We start from the raw sequence: 18,003 nt of genomic DNA, 5'->3' as shown, positions 1-18,003 counted from the left end.
AAAAGTTCAATGAATGAAAGGTTACAAGAAATTAATTTTCTAGTAGCTAAATATCTAATGAGTAACTTTCCTGATATAGGAAGCCAATTCATTTCGAAATGTGAAAAAAATGAACTTTTTCCAAATCGAATATTCGACACTAGTCAAAAGTTTGAAACTTTAAATACCTCCACACTATCAGACATCTCAAATGATCATCTAATCAAATTGATTGAGCTTTCGATGCCTTCTTCTGAAAACAATTCTTTCATTTTTAAGAAGAATCCTTCATCACAAATACCAATTTCAGATCAGTTACTTTTAGGTAATATGCAACCTCTTACAATTCCTGAAAAGAATTCCTCTAGTATTGAGATTTGCGCACATTTCGAAACAATATCTCAAATTTTATTTGATAAAACACAGCAATTACTGATCACAGGATCATCAGATTCCTTCATAAAGATCTGGCATCTCCCAGAATTGCATTTAGTTACGACTTTGTCGTCTCATGACAATAATATCACTCATATTGCTCTTAATCCTCAAAATTCGCTTTTGTTTAGTACCGGAACAGACAAAACCCTCTGCGTTTTCTCAATGACAGATGGCGCTTTTCGACAAAGAATAAATTTGAAGGCAAACATACTAGATTTATGCGTATCTCCTAATGGAAACTACTTAGCAGCATCATTCGATGATGGCCTTACACGTGTTTGGCGAATTCTTCAAGAAAAAAACAAAATTGATCCAAATGTCGAATTCAACATTCATGGATCGAATATTACTACTAAAATAGTATCAGTACAATTCTTTAATGACGACATACTCATGATGACCTCAGAATTATCAGAAGTTATTTCTATTTCCTTATCCAAGAAAAAATATTTTTCTAAGCATTGTAACGAGGAAGGGACAGTTGAAGCTGTTTATGCATCTAATGGGGATATTTTGGCTTCTTTGCCAAAGAAAAAGAATTTAATCTTAATTTCTTCGAAATATCGGACTTTTGATTACGTTTTATTGCCAGTTTATAAGGAAAAGCTTAAAGTAAGAGGTTTCGCGTACAACGCCGACGAATCGTTCATTTTTGCCGTTTCTCATTCAAAATTTATTATTTTTCGGAGAGAAGACTTTTCTGTTTTCTCTCAATGCGTTATTTTCGAAGATGAGTTCCTAACATGCCTTGCTCCTCATCCGAAAGAGCCAATGATTGCTTTTGTTGGAACAAATTTTGGAAATGCGGCTGTTTTGGATTTAAACAGCTACAAGAAGGTCCAACTGTTTTCCATGAAGAGTAACAGTAAAGTAGCACTCGCAAAGTGGTCAGATGATGGAAATCACCTCGCTTTTTGCGATGATCTCGGAAATTTGATTCTTTATGGAATTGAATGCGAAAAAGTGGTTTTGAGAGAACAATTTATGGGAAAGGAATTGAATTTGAACTCAAATGACTCGAAAGTTTTTGATGGAACTGGAAATCCGGTTGAACCTCAACCTCCTTCCTTCAAACTGCAGAACATGAAGCTGAATCTCAGTATCAAGCCAGGAAATACCATTTCTAATGCGGAAATCGACATTTCGGACTGGATTGATTTTAATTCCAACGATAAGATATGGTATTGCTCAAAGACAGAGGCATTAAGAATACCAGTGGTCAACACAAGCCCTCAAAAACCTGAAAAGAAGTATAATATCTTCCTTAATAATGATTCATCAGAAAATGACAACGGAAACACAGAATCCGATGAAGAAGTTACGTCATTACCACAATGGACCTACCAGACAAAGCAGGAGCAGCACTTCTACATCCCACAAGTCGGAGAAGAAATTGTTTATTTCAGACAAGGCCACCAATTCGCTTCTCGACTATTTAACGATGCGCAATTACGAAAACCATACGAATATAAGCCGAGTATGCCACGAACAGCTTTTGGCCAGATAATTGCAGCAAAATTTGCAATAACTCACTTCATTTTGACAATTGCTTTCCATAATATGAGCAATTTGGTCTGTGATATACCATTCCATCTACCTGACAGCGTTCCTTTCATTGTTCCTCTCTGGATTTACAAAGAATCATTAAATTTCATTTCAAAACTGAGAGTTGGATCGACAGTTTTCATTCCTTACCTAGAAGATGATGGTCTGAAGCATTACGAAGCGATGATTGAAGAGTTTGCACCTGATATTTCAAATAATCCCTTCGAATCCATCACTGTTGGCTTTGTTGAGGGCGGGGATCAGGCAAAGGTCAGTCCATGGGAGATAGAATTGGATGATTTGAAACCTCCTGAAACAATTATTTCAAAAATTCAGGAAAATCTTTTAGAAACAGTTGACAAACTGATTGAGATGTATCCGGTATATCATAAAGTAAGATATTCCAATATAGATGACATACTTTTACTCGCTTCTCAGCAACCTATGGATCTTTCTTTGTTTAGAGACAGAATTGAGAATAAATGGTACTACACAATTGAGGAACTAACAAAAGAGGCTGGTTTGTTCGGCCAAAATGCAGGATTAATCGGAATTCCTGAAGATATCGGAAATCAGATCACAAGAATGATCAGAACAGAGATTTCAAGAAAGATTTAATATATATAATAACCATGAATTTTGTTTATGTATAAAGATCGTGTTTGTTTATATAAATATAATGATTTTTGATATTTGCGAATCCAAAAGGGACGTTTTTTATTGGATTTTTAAAGTATTCAGGATCGCAACTTAATGCCCTTCAATACATATAGTTATCATTATATTTTTTATAAAATTATTAATATTTGATCTCACGTTGAAATATTGTAAATTACACGAATTTAAGTATGTCCATAATATTAAATCGTATAAAAAAAGTTCATATAAAATATTTTGGAACATATTGATTTAATGAATAATTTCGTAGCAAAATTCTTTAACTTTAGATGTGGATACGATTATGATGTACCAAATCCTAAAATACAATATTTGAAAAAACTTTACATCATTTGGAACATCTCTTTATGTAATTAATGATAAGAATCTTGCAGTAATACAACTAATTTGCATTATTTACAAAATGATAATAATGCATCTCAATTTGTTGAGTATTTTTGTCGCTAAACTTAATTTTTGTATGGACTCATATTAAAAATTTATTAAATTCAGCATCTTATTCAATAATAAAACAGTGATGTTCGACCGAACCTGTGATGAAAATTGAGTTTTTTCTGAAGTCAATCCAAATTCGAAAAGGATTGTTTTCTTATCAAAAATATACTCCTTATATTATTACATTTAATATGTTAGTGCTTAGAAATCAATAGTTTTTACTTTTCATCGTAATGTTTTTTTCCCTGTCAAAAATTGAATTCCCATCATATTTTTTTGACAGTATCTCAAATTAATCAAACATGTTCGAAATTGAACGGGTACATTATATCACTGATAAATACAACAAGAACCCATTAGACCCGTAAATGAAATTGAAGGAATATTCAATTTTGATAAGAGATCATTATTCTCTTAAAATATCATTTCATTTTTCTAGCTCATGGTCAACTTCTGTGTCCACGAACTCATCTATGGCCTTATTATCATGACAGGCTCTATGAACTTCGGCTATACAGTCGGATTCCCATCTCCTTTGGTTCCGTTCTTCAAAGATTCATGGGAAATCTCAACACTGGGAACAACATGGTTCAATGCTATTCTTCCTCTTTTCGCTATCGTTGGTCCATTCATTACAACTTGGCTTCTTACATTCCTTCCAAGAAGATTAGTTTTCTGCATCCTTCAAATTGCATCTGCAGTACTTTACTTAATCATGCTTGCATCATCTAAGAAAGCATTTGCAGTTATGATTGTCATGAGAGCTCTACAAGGTCTTGTTATCGGTGGTGTTACATCAATTGCACCAACAATGCTTGTTGAAGCTGCTCCAGCTGGACTCACTGGATTCTTTGGAAATCTTAACCAAATTGGCTGTGTCATTGGTATCATTATTATGTACTTACAAGGAAATTGGACAGTCAACCTCTCAAAGAATGCCACAAAATGGTGGTCTCTTGAAATTACATGTGCAGTTCTTAACTTTGCTGGTGCTGCACTCATTTGGATCTGCCCAGAAACAGGCGCTGTTCAGAAATCTGATGCTGATAACAAGGAAGAGACAAAGAAGGAATCTGTCTTCCAGAAACAGTATCTTGGCAAGTTACTTGTTGGTATTGCTATGATGTTCATTCAGCAATTCGCTGGTATCAATGCAATTCTTACAAATCTTGATGAAAACTTCAAGGAAGTCGGTGCTCCATTAGATTCAGGTATTGCTTCAACAATTTCCGTCGCTGCTCAGTTCATTGCTGTTTTCACATCTGGTTTACTTGTCGATTGGCTCGGCAGAAGACCACTTTTCTGCATTTCAACATGCGGCTGTGGCATTATGTTGATTATCTTTGCTCTTAACTATAACTACGGATGGGCAGATTGGCTTTCAATCGTTGTTATCTTCATTTACATGTTCTTCTTCGGAGCAGCTCTTGGTCCAATCCCATGGTTCGTTGTTCCAGAACTCTTCCCAGATTCAGTTAGATCAATGGGCGCTTCAATGATCTCAATGGCCAACCAGTTATTCTCATTCATTGTCATTTTCATCTTCCCATGGCTCAAGGGTAAGACAGATGAGAATGGTAAGAGAACATCAGGCATTGGTCTCATGTGGACTTCAATCATCTTCGCTATTATTGCTATTCTTGGTGCTGTCTTCGGTTTCTTCTATATCACAGAACCAGATGAAAAGAAGGAAGAAAATCTTGATTGGGATGAGAATAAGCAGCCAAAAGATGACAGCGAAGAAAAAATTGAAGCTTAATCGCTAATTTATTTCTTCAAAATATTAATTTTTATTATTATTGTAAAACTACATCAGTATAACAAAATCTAACTCTTTTTATCTAACGAAATCCAATCCCGTGTGTTGATGAATGGTAAACGAATGCAATTATAGTTAATACATACATGTAATGCAATCGTATATTGCGTCGATTGAAAAAAATATTACAGCCTTGTATTATCAGAAGTACCTTTTAGAAAATAAATCTATCCCTTCATCTATATTTCAAGAATCAATCGATTCAGAATGAATGGCAAAAAAATCTTGAATAAATTGCCAACGACCTCATTTTTTGAAATTTAATATGAAAAATAGAATCTTTATTAAATAGGTTATAAATTAAGCTAAAAAGTGACAATTTAGTCGGAAGTTCTTAAATCACAAGGTGCAAATATCAATGAAAAAAGATAAAGATGGGAAAACTGTGCTTCATATTGCAGCATATAATAATAGTAACGAAACTGCAGAAGTTCTTATTTCGCATAATGCAAATATCAATGAAAAAGGTGAAGATGGAAATACAGCCTTTCATATTGCAACACGTAATAATAGTAAAGAAACTACAATAATTCTTATTTCACTAAGTGCAAATATCAACGAAAAAGATAAAGATGGAGAAACTTCACTTGATATTGCATGATCATGAAGAATTAGTTGTATTCCTTATTTCACATGGTGCGATAGAATAATGTTATGACTACGATACTATTTTTTATTTTTCGGGTATATTTTCGAAGATTAATTTGATTAGAAATAAAAAATGGATAGGCTTTCCCCACTGGCACCTTTTAAAAGTCTATTATTTGTTTAATCATTCGTTCAGATTAATAAACTTGAAGAAGTCAGGAGATCTTCCGTTCTCATAATTTATTGATAAAGTACTTCTTATCATTTCACAAATTTATTATCATTCGTTTTATGATATGAAAAAAGTGACAAATAAATCAATCATTGAAATTATCTCAGGATCTTGTTAAAATTCCCACTAACTTACTCTATGATAATGCTTTTGCCAGAGATGGCATTCATATCTAACAAAGAGTGGAATCATTACTTTCTGAAGTAATATTTAATTCAAATTGTCGAAACTGCTTGCTATTATAGTAGCTCTATACCTACATTTAGAGACTAATAACTCAGATTATATCTGGAACAAATAAACTAATCCTTGGTCTGATGCTTTCAATATCTAAGTTCGATTAATTTTTTTCTGAGTACGATAAAAAATAAGATTAAAAATTGTTTTACTCATTAAAATTTTAATAACAACATATAAAATGCTCTAATTGATTTGATTTTGAATTCTTTCAAAATCTCAAAACGTTTGAATTCCGAAGCTTTTCGGTTGCAAAAGAAATAAATCAACTTTTATTCAGTGATCTTATCAATGCACGCAAAATAATTTTTTTCTCCACAACCATTGAAACAAAATTTGAAAGAACCGGATCAATTTTTTTTTAAATTAGACAATGATACCGAGCATTCTTGGATTTTCGGTTAATCTTTGCAGAACTGCTTTGACAATGGCCTGGGAAGCTTATGGCGGCGCAGCATCTTTCCATGATGGAACTATGATTTACGAAAATGACAAAAATCAGGTTTATCTTCCATTATTCTACGTGTATGACTTCAATCAAACACTTTATGTTTCTATCAGAGGCTCTTCATCCCAGAAAGATTGGTATACCGACTTTAATTACACAGAACGTTATGAAGACTTTGGAGATTACAAACTTCATGTTCATGGCGGCTTCTTCAATTCCTCAATTAATGTTTTCAATCAGATCAAAGACATTATCGCCAACTATCCAGGAAGAATTATTTTTACGGGTCATTCATATGGAGCTTCCGTTGCTACTGTCCTCGGTATTTACTGCATGACACATCCAGATACTGCTAAAAACGCACAAAGGATGGGCGTTTTGGGCTTTGCAGCAGCGCCTGCAATTGAAAAGGTTCCAGAACCATTCCATGACCAGGTTTGCTCTTTTGTTTATGAAACAGATATAGTTCCAACACTCTCAATTATCAACGCTTATGATACTTTCAAAGATTTTATTCCAAAATCTGGAGCTACCAAAGCTCTTCTCAAAATTCTTATCAAGACAGCCGTAACTATCCTTAAGGATAAGAAAGGCTTAGCAAATTCCTTATATAATGGAATTATGTCTGCATCAGATCAAATTGTTGATGATCTTTGCGCTTACAGTGTTGATCAAACATCATGCCATATCGGACAGGTTGTTGGTATTACATACCATCTAAATACTGTTCAAGGTAAACTTTCCGAAGATATGGTTGATCCAGCAACTCTCAACATATTATCGATCAGCCAGACATGCGCTGATGATCATAACATTCAACACTACTCTGACTCTCTCAACGAAAAATCAGATGATTAATGTATTTTTTTAAAAAATTCTTTTCTTCACCATTTCTTGCTTAGGAATTCATAATTAAACTATATGTTTTAGTCAAATAATGATATTTCGAATATGTTTAATTTCTATTTTTTGTGACAACTTAAATAGAACCATTTTAACCAACCTTAAGAGACTACACACTTGATACAAAACCTATGCTCTCTTTTTCAATATTATAGAAAGGATTTTACTCGATATTGAGGGGACTTTATGCAGGAAAATCAGATTTGCAGTTTGAGATGGCGTACAAAGGTTTTATATTAGTAGCACGGCCTTCCTGTGATATCATTGAAATGGTTTTGAAATTATCATTGAAATCTTTTTTGAATATTAAAGATTCCCATAGAAAATAGACTAAAATGAGTTGGGAAAATATATTTTGATGAATATGGGAAAGATAAAGATCTGAATTTCGCCAAAACTTTAAGTTTAAGCGATATTCTACAAAATTTCGTAAAATAAATGCACTCTAGCATAATAGATGAATCCATTTTTCAAGTTCAAGTCTGGTTCGTTTTTTAATTCCTGAAAATGAATGTTCGCGGAATAAACGACGAGGGAGACGAAGCTGAACTTCAAATTTCAGAGCAAAGTGAGAGTTTTCTTGCAATATCCAAAAAGTTTCAGCAGGCAGTCACTTTAAGCCCCTCTGAAGAGACTGAAGCATTATTAGCTTCAATTATCACTGATATTACGAAAAAATCAAGTTCGGAATACGAGAAAATGCTTATATTCCAATGTAACAGAGAAATTTCAAGGAGTAAAATACAGCGTGGCAAGTTTCAAGAAGCAATTTCATACTTAATGGAATCCTTAAAATTCGATCAAAGCAGAACTAACCTATGGGCAGACCTTGCAAAGTGTGCACAAAAAACGCAAAATGATCAATTATACAGGGCAGCGATTGCAAAAGTACAAAAATTACGTCCGCAATTAAAATATAACTTAGCTAATCCAACAGTTCCAGACTTAATACCATGCATTTCATCTCCACAATTCATTTCATTTCAATTAAACGTCACTTGTTGGAGATATTACCTCGAAGCTCTTAAAATGGGCCATATTACCGAGCCAAATGCAATTCTCATACTCCAATTTAAAGACGAAGTAAATTATGTCCAGAAAGAACCTAAATACGCATTTCCGGAAAATATTAAACAATCATACTTCCAAGAACCTCAAGGCAAGAACGTATTTGCAATCGGACGATTTACAATTCTTGATTTTATTGCAAGATTAGGCGCAGATCCAATTTCCAGCAATACATGGGTTTTTAATTGCTCTGTAAGCTCAGTTTTAGCCTTAACATTGAATAAACTTGCCGAACTACGCTACAATGAACCTGTTCCAGGTGATGCAGCCGTCGAAATGATAGATTTAGCACTTGAATACGTTTTTGATTTACTAACTCCAAATGCAAAGCTTTTCTATGCAGAATTAGCAGCAGAATATCAGATAGGATCAGCTCCAAGGTTCATTAGTGGGATTATTGAACCATTTTTCCATCTTCCAAACGCATTTCTCAGAATCTGTTACATAAAACTCGAAATTGCTATCTCCCAGAATCGCCACTACTATGAACTCGAGCGTTTGATGAAAGCCTTCACTAAACATATGAAAGAACCAGTAAATTTAGGTCATATTTCTTTAAGAATGGACAACAAGCTTGTTAACGAGAAGAATGAGCAAATATATATTCTACAGGCCATAGATGACCCATCAACAACGAAAACAGTTGAAATGGCCTGTCGATATTTCTCTCCTCATCAACTATTGACATTTTTATCGTTAAAGAACGTTGTAAAATTATTTTTACAGTTCGACGATGAAATGGTCAAAGGTGTTTTAATCAATTTTCTCAGGATGCTTCCAGCTCACATCCGAAAATCCTCAGGGGATGTACAGATCTTGGACCCACTATTCCACAGATTCACTTATGCTATGAATGATGAATGCGTTCAGCAGTTATGGAAAATTTTCATAACATTAAACGAAGTGCAGTGTCCAAAACCAACATTATTCAACTGCGCAATAGCATATGCCTACGCCAGTGTTCTTTACAGAAACAGAACTAAGCATCTTAGCAAAATGCATAATCTTCTTGGTTCCGCCTGCCACAGGGAGAACGGCAGGTTCCTAGAATTATTAATTGATGCATTAATCAACGATCCGAACCACAACGAGATTGATTTAACCAAAGCATTTGGTTGTTATTTCTCCAACGTTGCCATTTCCACATATTACCATGATTCCAAGCTTCTTCTTAGATGTTCACCATTAATGCAGCCCTTCTACGAGCATCTAAAGAACCTAGAAGACAAAGGAAACACAAATCCGAATAATTTCTTCAATCCTTATCTTCTTTTATGGATGCATTACATCAAAGAGAGGGATGAGAACAAGACCGATTGTTGTCTGAAGAACATTGACGGATGGAGAGTCTACAAAGTCGTTAAAAGAAACGAAAACAAAATTCTTAAAACGATAAAACTTCCGAAACACATGACCACGAGTTCACTTTTAGAAGACATGCTTCGAAATGATCCCTCGAACTCCCCTGAGTCGAGATTAGCCCTTCAGAAGATCATCATCAAAGGCTACATGATACAAAAACAGCAAGAAGCTCATTCAAGGATCATTGCGAACATTCCTCCAGAAGAAATGTCAATAAACGACGATACTTCGAAATTAGAAGAAGTTCTCAGGCAAATCTCACAAGAAGAGAATCCAACGCATTACCAGAAACTCATACACGCGATTGTCTCTTCTTTTGTTTATCATGATAAAATGCCTGCTTTGAATGAACTTTTTGAAATCGAAGCTTTCGTTGATCAACCGAAAAAAGAGGCGAAAAGAATCTACTGGATCTTGAGGTTGATGGAGGAAAATGGAATGATCAGAGATGACAGAATGATGCAGCTTTTGCAGTATTCATTGCAATTCGTTAATACTTATGCATCAACAAATAAAATTCCAGCTGAAAGTTCGATTTTGTTGTTAGTACAAATATCGAAAATTTCAGGAGATATAGGAATATTAAGGAAAGCAATTGAAGTGTTTTGCCAATCAAAGATAACACTTCCACATCCTTACGTAGAACTTGCAAAACGTGTTGAGCCTTTGGAAGCTTTCAAACTCCTCCAAAAAATGATAAGAAACAGAGTTTTGAACATAAATAACTATGTTCATTTCGAATACAAAGTTCCTTTCTTAATGTGTCATCCTCACGATATAGAGGACATCAAACGTGAAATTGTCAATTTGTTTATTGACAACGCAGCGAAATCTGGAAACTACGCAAGTTTCTTCATTTTGGTTCATCCGTCAGGAAGAACTGACAGAAAACTGTCAAAAGTTTTCAGAGAATCGAGATACGCGTTTGGTGTTGACAGAGCTTATATTTTTGTTCGCTATTTCACAGCATTGATCAAGGACTATGAATCTACTAGCGAACACAAGAAAGACCAGAACGAAAGAAGTTTGGACGCGCTGATGAAATCAGAACATATTTTGAATTTGAAGTTGTCAGATGGAAATTATATTGTTCCTGTTGGTTTGAGAAATGAAATCAAGGAATTACAAACAGGTTTCTTGAAGACAATGTGGAAGTCGATTCTCAATCAGGAGATACCTGATGGAGCAACAATTAATGACTTCTTCAGACAAGTCTATCAAACACAAGACAGTGTTGAAAAAGAGGAAGAAGATGACGGAGAATTCGTTGATGATAATGATGAAGAAGAAGACGATGATGATGAAGCTTATTCAGCAGCTACTGCAACAGAGAATGATGAAGAAGATACTCTTGAAGATGATAAGGAAGAGGAAGAAGAAGAGGATGCTGAAGCAAATGATGATGGTGAGGAAGAGGAATAATTTTTTTTATGTTATTTATTTTTATTTTAGATATAATTAAAGTTTATCTTTTAAAAAAATACTTTGGTTTTTATAAATCAGATTTAAAGAACGCCCAAGGAGGATTAAGGCTGCACTTACGCCCGTCTGACTTTAATTCAAATTTTTGACAAAAGGTGTGAAGCACCATTCAAAATTAACCTTAAACATTTGAATTGAAGCCCGTGTCATAGGGGCGTAAGTGCACCCTTAAGTTTTTTCCTATTTTAATTTCGACAATTTTTAAAGTTGCGATATGTTTTATTTTAATGTCAAAATTTCGTGTTAGAAGTGATTTTACCTACCTTATATCGATTATATGCTAAATCTGATAAAAGTTCGATAATTGTAAAAAATATGATGTAAATTGTAAAATAGTTGAAAAAACTTGAGGTATCTTGAAATGCTTCGAATGGTATAATAATTGTGTACAAATTTATTTGCATTAAATTGCTAAAATTATGAGATTGAAAATTTCTTCGAAAGATATTAATTAAAGTCAAGAAGCAAGAGATTTTATAATTGATGTAAATTATTTGAGACCACGTTTGAAATAGCTCAAACATTCATAAAATTATAAATTTGAAGTAATATAAGCATTTTTGAGATGCAAAATTTCTAAAAAAAAAACTACGGTCTCGATTTTTTTCACTGCTTGTAGCGACATCGTATATCTTCTAATTTCTTGAATATTTGTTTCCAAGTTAGATAATTGCGATAATGTTATATAGCCGAAAAATTCAAGATATGCCAAAGCGTTCTATACTGCTTTGTGATATTGACAACTCTTCAAATCCCACAAAAATTATTTACATTTTTGTTTCAAAAAGAAAAAAGAAAAAAATTGACAAAACTGTAAAAAAGCAAATCCTCGAATCAATTTACATCGGTATTCAACTTATAAATTAATATTAAATAATCATGCATATTATCTGGTGTCAACAAAATTTGAAAAGAAACATCCTTTTGGTCTGAGGGGGGCACAAACTTGCCCACTGAGGTGAAGTGAAAAGTGACAGGCTTACATGTCAAAAATGTAAAGTGTCAGATTTGAAACAAAGAATGGATTAATTTATTATTATATGATAGAGAGATTTGGTAAGTTACTATCAAATTTGTAAGTAAGGGAAAAAAAAGTAAGAAAGAAAAAAATTTTTAAAAAATAAAAAGCCACTCGCTTCGCTCGCGGTTGACAAAAAGAACAAATTCGAAAAATAATTGTATGAAATTACGAAACTAAGCCACTCGCTTCGCTCGCGGCTTAAGAAAAGAACAGATTCGAAAAAAGATTGTACAAAATTACGAAACTAAGCCGCTCGCTTCGCTCGCGGCTTAAGTAAACAACATATTTCAGATTATCGATACTAAATTTTTTTTATTTTATTACATTTTTTTTGCTTTTTTTTTGAAAGCTTCTTAACTTAAATCATGGAATGTCTCAAAGACAAAAGTAGCATACAGCATGTAAAGCTAAAGAAAGGTAATCATAATTAATACCTTAATTTTTAATATTACGCATTTTTAGGTGCAAAATTTAAAAACATTCTAATACAATAGAGCAGTTTCCAAAAGTAGCATACAGCATGCAAAGCTAAAGAAAGATAATCATAATTAATACCTTTAAAGTTTAAAATCTTGATTTTTTTTAAAATCAAATATTTATAACTTTAATACATACAGCTTAAACCTTATACTTGTTTTCTCTTGTGAGAAAGCAATCTTACAAAGCTAACAATCCTAAAAAATAAAGAATTAAAATTTAATAATTTAATCTAAAATTAAAATCAAAATTAAATAAAATGAGTTCTTTGTAATAATACTTTCAAGGTAGGATATATTTTAGTGGGATCTATTGAGTCATCACTAACAGCATTGAGCAATCTATTGAGCATTGAAATACTCTCGATTTTTCTTTGTCTTTTTACATCAATTTCTGCGTTAGTTGCTTTTTCCATGATCCTAATGACACGGTCATCTGCTGGATTTTGATCAATTTTGAGTTTGATAACGAAAGATGGTATCACTTTTGTATAAATTTCTATAATAACATCATCAATTCTGAGATTTTTTCGATCAGGAAAATAGTCATGTTTGAGTGTTCTAAAATGAGCTTCGGCAATATTGTTAGTTGCGTCGCCTTCACGCCTGTCACGAGCAATCCATCTTGATATGTTGTAACGCCATTGTCTGTTAAAGTATTGAGATGCTGTTGGATCTGTGTCGAGCAACTCCAGAACTTGATCATAGGCAGCATTTGCTTCTTCCTCATGTTCTGCATCTAATTTGAAGACTAAATCCTTCATCAAATTATAGAATTGTTCAAATTTTTCTTGAGAAGAAAACTTATTTGATTTGCGAAGAATTGCACGAAGAACATGTACTCCGCACCAAAGTATTTGAGCTTGTGGAATGCTTTCTTCTATTGCTTGAGCTATCTGTGGAGCACAGTCCATGCTAATGTATTCTGGCTCAATTGTTACCCATCTGAGATAGGCGCACACGCAAACTTGAATGTTTTGATAAGTGTCTGGTTGACAAAAGAAATATAAAAAAGGGAAAATGTGAAAATCTTTGATTTTGCCAGTAAATGCATACAATGGAATGTTTGATCGCAACAATTTATAGGTGCTGTCTATATGAAATGTCTTGATACTATGCGCATAAGCTTTGCCTTCAAAAGGCGCGTAATAGAAACACATATTATTGTCTGAGACTTCAAATGCAATGAGATCATCTGGAGATTCTTCTTGTACTGTCTGAACAAAGATTTGCAATGACACAACATCGTCAGGAGAATATCTAGTTTGAAGAGCATGTATTCTCTCTGCAAATCGTTTGATTGCACGTGGTTTTTGAGCGTACATCTCTGGAATGGACGGACCTGTAAGAGGAATTTCAAGATCTTTGAATGCATTTAGCTGTGCTATCGCTCTTTGATTGTCATCTGTTTGGAAGTAATGTTCTAAATATTTGCGATAAAAGACAGACGAATATTGACTTTTGTCATTTGGGGCGGAATGATCATGTTCTTCAACTATTTTGATTAGTTTGTATTTATTTTGATCCAAGATTGCAACATTAAAATGTGCAGGACATTTTGGATATTTGCAGTGGAATGAAATCTGAGATCTTTCTTTCCTGACACGTTCACCATATCCATACTGTGCTTGTATTTCTTGTTTAACTCCAAATTTACAAAGATCCATAACAGTAAAGATAGTTTCTTCTTCTAATTCCATTTGAAATTGAAATGAAAATTAAAAATTCAGAAATTTGAATAGATTTGGTCTGTAATTGAATGAGAATAGCAGTTTGTTCGTCATTGTTTGAGGCAAGAGTATTATAGGAATATTATATGATGGATTTGAGTTGCATATAAAGAGTGCAAAAGGATAAAGAGAGAAATTTTGTTAGATTAAATTATTAAATTTTAATTCTTTATTTTTTAGGATTGTTAGCTTTGTAAGATTGCTTTCTCACAAGAGAAAACAAGTATAAGGTTTAAGCTGTATGTATTAAAGTTATAAATATTTGATTTTAAAAAAAATCAAGATTTTAAACTTTAAAGGTATTAATTATGATTATCTTTCTTTAGCTTTGCATGCTGTATGCTACTTTTGGAAACTGCTCTATTGTATTAGAATGTTTTTAAATTTTGCACCTAAAAATGCGTAATATTAAAAATTAAGGTATTAATTATGATTATCTTTCTTTAGCTTTGCATGCTGTATGCTACTTTTGGAAACTGCTCTATTGTATTAGAATGTTTTTAAATTTTGCACCTAAAAATGCGTAATATTAAAAATTAAGGTATTAATTATGATTACCTTTCTTTAGCTTTACATGCTGTATGCTACTTTTGTCTTTGAGACATTCCATGATTTAAGTTAAGAAGCTAAATTCTGAAGTTTACATGATCCTCTCGTGTGCACCCTTAAAAAAATGCAAAAAAAATTTAATACTTTACTGGCTGGGCAAATTTGTCGCCGCCCCTTTTGGTCTATTCAAATCTGTAATCAAACCGGATAATAATGAGAACATTAAATATTGCTTGAAAAAAATATTTTAATCGGGCATCCAAGCAACCTAAATATTTTGTTGCAGATTGTGCATTGAATATTTTCAAAGCAATAACCAAATTATTTCAAAATAATCCCGACGTTCAATTATTTTGGTGTGCATTGAAGGTTATGAGAGCTTTCAATAGTAACAAAGAAAAATTTAAATGAAACAATGAATTTTACAAAAAAATAGATAAAAATGAACTATTTATGCTAATCAAGGAAAATGACTGAACAGGAATGTTTAAATTGTATTGAGAGAATTAAAATTTATATTGAAAAAAAATCAAGATGTTGATGATTATTTAAAAAATCAATGGTTAAATTATCTGAAATAATGGCTAGTTTGTTATAAACCGTCAACCGTCCCTCTCACAAATAATATTTCAGAAAGTCTTTTTAAAAAGCTGAAATATAGTTCGTTCAGTAATTGCTTAGCATCTCCATACCTGAATATGATATTTCTGTTCTAATTCCATGTTTAGAAACTTTATTAATAGTAGCTAAATAATATTTATATAATTCTTATTTAAAATTGTTATTGGAGAAGAAATAATTAAATAAACTTCCCAAAGATAGAAATTCTAATTTTATGTTTCAAAATTTTTAGATGATAAGCATTATGATTTTTTATTTCATTGTTAACAAAGTTTTCAGGAGGCAAAATATGTACCCAACAAAATAGGAAGAATGAACTAATGAATTACATATTAAATTCTGTATAATCTTAATGATTTGGAAATTGCCACTTATACAAATTATTTCGATGATTTTTGACAAAAAAACTCACTATAAATTATTTTTTATATAACATCATAAATATAGATTAAAAGAATCAAATAAGTTACCATATTATAGTAAAACATTAAGTATTTTAATATGGTAGAATATACTTGGATTATGTTTTTTCCAATATTTTAACATTCCATTTTTAAAAAACGTTCCCGCACTAAAAAAATCCATTTTCGTGTTGTATTAAACAAATTGTTCTGACATATCTTCTAAATATAACAATTCATATATTACATATTATGTTGAGTAAGCTGTTCTATTTTATTTTTCACCATATTGCATTGGCATGTTATTAAATAGATAAAGGACAATTTTATTTACAAACTAGATATGAAAAAGTGTCATTTCCAGCTCAAAAAATATGGCAATTTAAACCTTCCTAACTCACCCATATTTAATATTTGAGACTTGATGTTAAAAATACAATAGGCTACAGTCATTACAAATAATTAATATGAAATCAGAATAGAAATATCTTAATTGTAGATTGAGATGCTAAGCAATTACTGAACGACCTATATATTGATTTTAGTGGTTGTTTTCATCTCAAATATGACTACTTTTTTTGTTAATGGAAAAAATAACCACCACATACGAAATCACACTCCTCAACCGAAAAATGATCTCAACCATATTGCCAAATGAAAGCTAAATTACATCAACAAACTTGTTCAAGCAGGAAATATTAATTTTCATCATTTTATTTATTATGTCGACCAAATCCCAAAAAAAATTGAAAGAATGAGAATAATTTCAGAGAATAATGAATCACAATTGAAAAGTTCATTTTCGGTATGAGATAGTTTTACTCGAATTTGTAATCATCTGATGAACATCACCAATCTTCCTTTTTCTTAAGATTTATTCTCAAAGCTCTACAACTGAAGGGGAAACAGGAATAGCATCCCCATTCCATGAGAAATGTTGTGGATTCTCTGTTTCTCCTTCATCTGTCGAACTTTGATTTAAATGGCACTTTTTTGTATTTTTAAACTTTTTTTGCGTCACATTTTAGGATTTTGTCTCTGTTTCCCAAGAATGCCAAAACATCCACCGCCAACCAGATACGTATTTAAAACTTATACGCCATTATAGATGACACAAGCAGATTTGTTCTAGACTGGCAATATCTCTCCACAAAGAGAGCTCAAGAGACTACCGATGTTCTCCTCTTTTGCGTCCAAAGATATGGAACTCCATGTGCAATGTGGAGTGACAATGGAGGATAAAGATTCATGTTCATTCAATTTTCATAGAGCCTCATCATCCATATCAAAATGATAAGATTGAGGCTCATTAGGCTGGAATCTAGGGACGAGCAGAAGAATAGGGAAACATTCAAAGAGTTATCGATAGATATAATACAAAAGCTCATATTAGTCTGCCAATTGTTGAAATAAATGGTAACAAAGTTCATACTACACCAAGAACAGTTTGGCGTTGAATTCTAGAGAGGGAACTGCAAACTTTGGATTAATGTCAAGACCATATTTTTTCCATATTTTTTATGTTTCTTATTAACTTTCGGCATTATTTCATTATAATTTGCAGGTGTACCTTTATTTTAACCAATAATTTTAAAAATTCAATTGTGAACTTATTTATAATATTTTTCGAGAATCTTTGATAAATGTAGAGCCAATTTTTGTCCTTATTTTTCATTTTCGCGCCAAAAATAAGATTTTCTGTCACTTTTCGGTCACTTTTCAGGAACCATTTCCGTACACTACAGTTGACAATTTTGATAAAGTCCGGAAATTTTGTTAAGGCGTAATAAAAATCATTTTTTTTTGGTTTCTTATATTTATCCACATCAAAAAATCAAGTCTCCTGGTGAAATCTGAAAGCATATTAGTTTATTTGAATTTATTACTATCGTATTGCGTTTCTCCTTTCAATTTTTTTGATTTAGGGTCTCTCTTTCCTCCTCTCAAGCTCAGACTTTAACAACGTAGGTCAGGTTTGTGGGGCTTCCGCT

General features: G+C 32.5%; 6 protein-coding genes across 6 annotated transcripts, besides 5 other annotated features; 5 read left to right on the top strand and 1 right to left on the bottom strand.

Moving 5' to 3' along the window:
- Window positions 1–4: 4 nt before the first annotated feature.
- On the top strand, window positions 5–2,596 carry TVAGG3_0120490 (regulation of cell shape; the record flags this gene model as incomplete). The annotated part of the gene is made up of 1 exon (XM_001315343.1): window positions 10–2,580. The coding sequence occupies one exon, from the start codon at window positions 10–12 to the stop codon at window positions 2,578–2,580; it is 2,571 nt and encodes an 856-aa protein (XP_001315378.1).
- An 899-nt stretch (window positions 2,597–3,495) lies between these two features.
- Window positions 3,496–4,901, top strand: TVAGG3_0120480 (major facilitator superfamily transporter; the record flags this gene model as incomplete). The annotated part of the gene is made up of 1 exon (XM_001315342.2): window positions 3,518–4,834. One exon carries the CDS (start codon window positions 3,518–3,520, stop codon window positions 4,832–4,834), a length of 1,317 nt encoding a protein of 438 aa, XP_001315377.1.
- A 351-nt stretch (window positions 4,902–5,252) lies between these two features.
- On the top strand, window positions 5,253–5,495 carry TVAGG3_0120470 (cyclin-dependent kinase inhibitor 2C-related family; the record flags this gene model as incomplete). Its single annotated transcript, XM_001315341.1, has 1 exon — window positions 5,253–5,495. One exon carries the CDS (start codon window positions 5,253–5,255, stop codon window positions 5,493–5,495), a length of 243 nt encoding a protein of 80 aa, XP_001315376.1.
- Window positions 5,496–6,299: 804 nt separating this feature from the next.
- TVAGG3_0120460 (lipase) lies at window positions 6,300–7,287 on the top strand (the record flags this gene model as incomplete). The annotated part of the gene is made up of 1 exon (XM_001315340.2): window positions 6,325–7,257. One exon carries the CDS (start codon window positions 6,325–6,327, stop codon window positions 7,255–7,257), a length of 933 nt encoding a protein of 310 aa, XP_001315375.1.
- A 522-nt stretch (window positions 7,288–7,809) lies between these two features.
- Window positions 7,810–11,171, top strand: TVAGG3_0120450 (tetratricopeptide repeat domain domain-containing protein; the record flags this gene model as incomplete). Its single annotated transcript, XM_001315339.1, has 1 exon — window positions 7,810–11,154. The coding sequence occupies one exon, from the start codon at window positions 7,810–7,812 to the stop codon at window positions 11,152–11,154; it is 3,345 nt and encodes a 1,114-aa protein (XP_001315374.1).
- Window positions 11,172–11,258: 87 nt separating this feature from the next.
- Window positions 11,259–11,385: a mobile genetic element.
- Window positions 11,386–12,145: 760 nt separating this feature from the next.
- Window positions 12,146–12,167: a terminal%2Cinverted (terminal inverted repeat of MuDR-6/TvMULE4 transposon ID:TVAGG3_0120420).
- Window positions 12,146–15,165: a mobile genetic element.
- TVAGG3_0120430 (MULE transposase domain-containing protein) lies at window positions 12,963–14,411 on the bottom strand (the record flags this gene model as incomplete). Its single annotated transcript, XM_001315338.2, has 1 exon — window positions 12,963–14,411. One exon carries the CDS (start codon window positions 14,409–14,411, stop codon window positions 12,963–12,965), a length of 1,449 nt encoding a protein of 482 aa, XP_001315373.2.
- Window positions 15,143–15,165: a terminal%2Cinverted (terminal inverted repeat of MuDR-6/TvMULE4 transposon ID:TVAGG3_0120420).
- A 2,592-nt stretch (window positions 15,166–17,757) lies between these two features.
- Window positions 17,758–17,862: a mobile genetic element.
- Between the last annotated feature and the right edge of the window lie 141 nt (window positions 17,863–18,003).

Source organism: Trichomonas vaginalis, chromosome IV, assembly GCF_026262505.1.
Source record: "Trichomonas vaginalis G3 chromosome IV, whole genome shotgun sequence".
Lineage (NCBI taxonomy): Eukaryota > Parabasalia > Trichomonadida > Trichomonadidae > Trichomonas > Trichomonas vaginalis.
The sequence above is the reverse complement of the archived record's forward strand: the minus strand, read 5'-3'. Positions and strand labels throughout refer to the sequence as shown.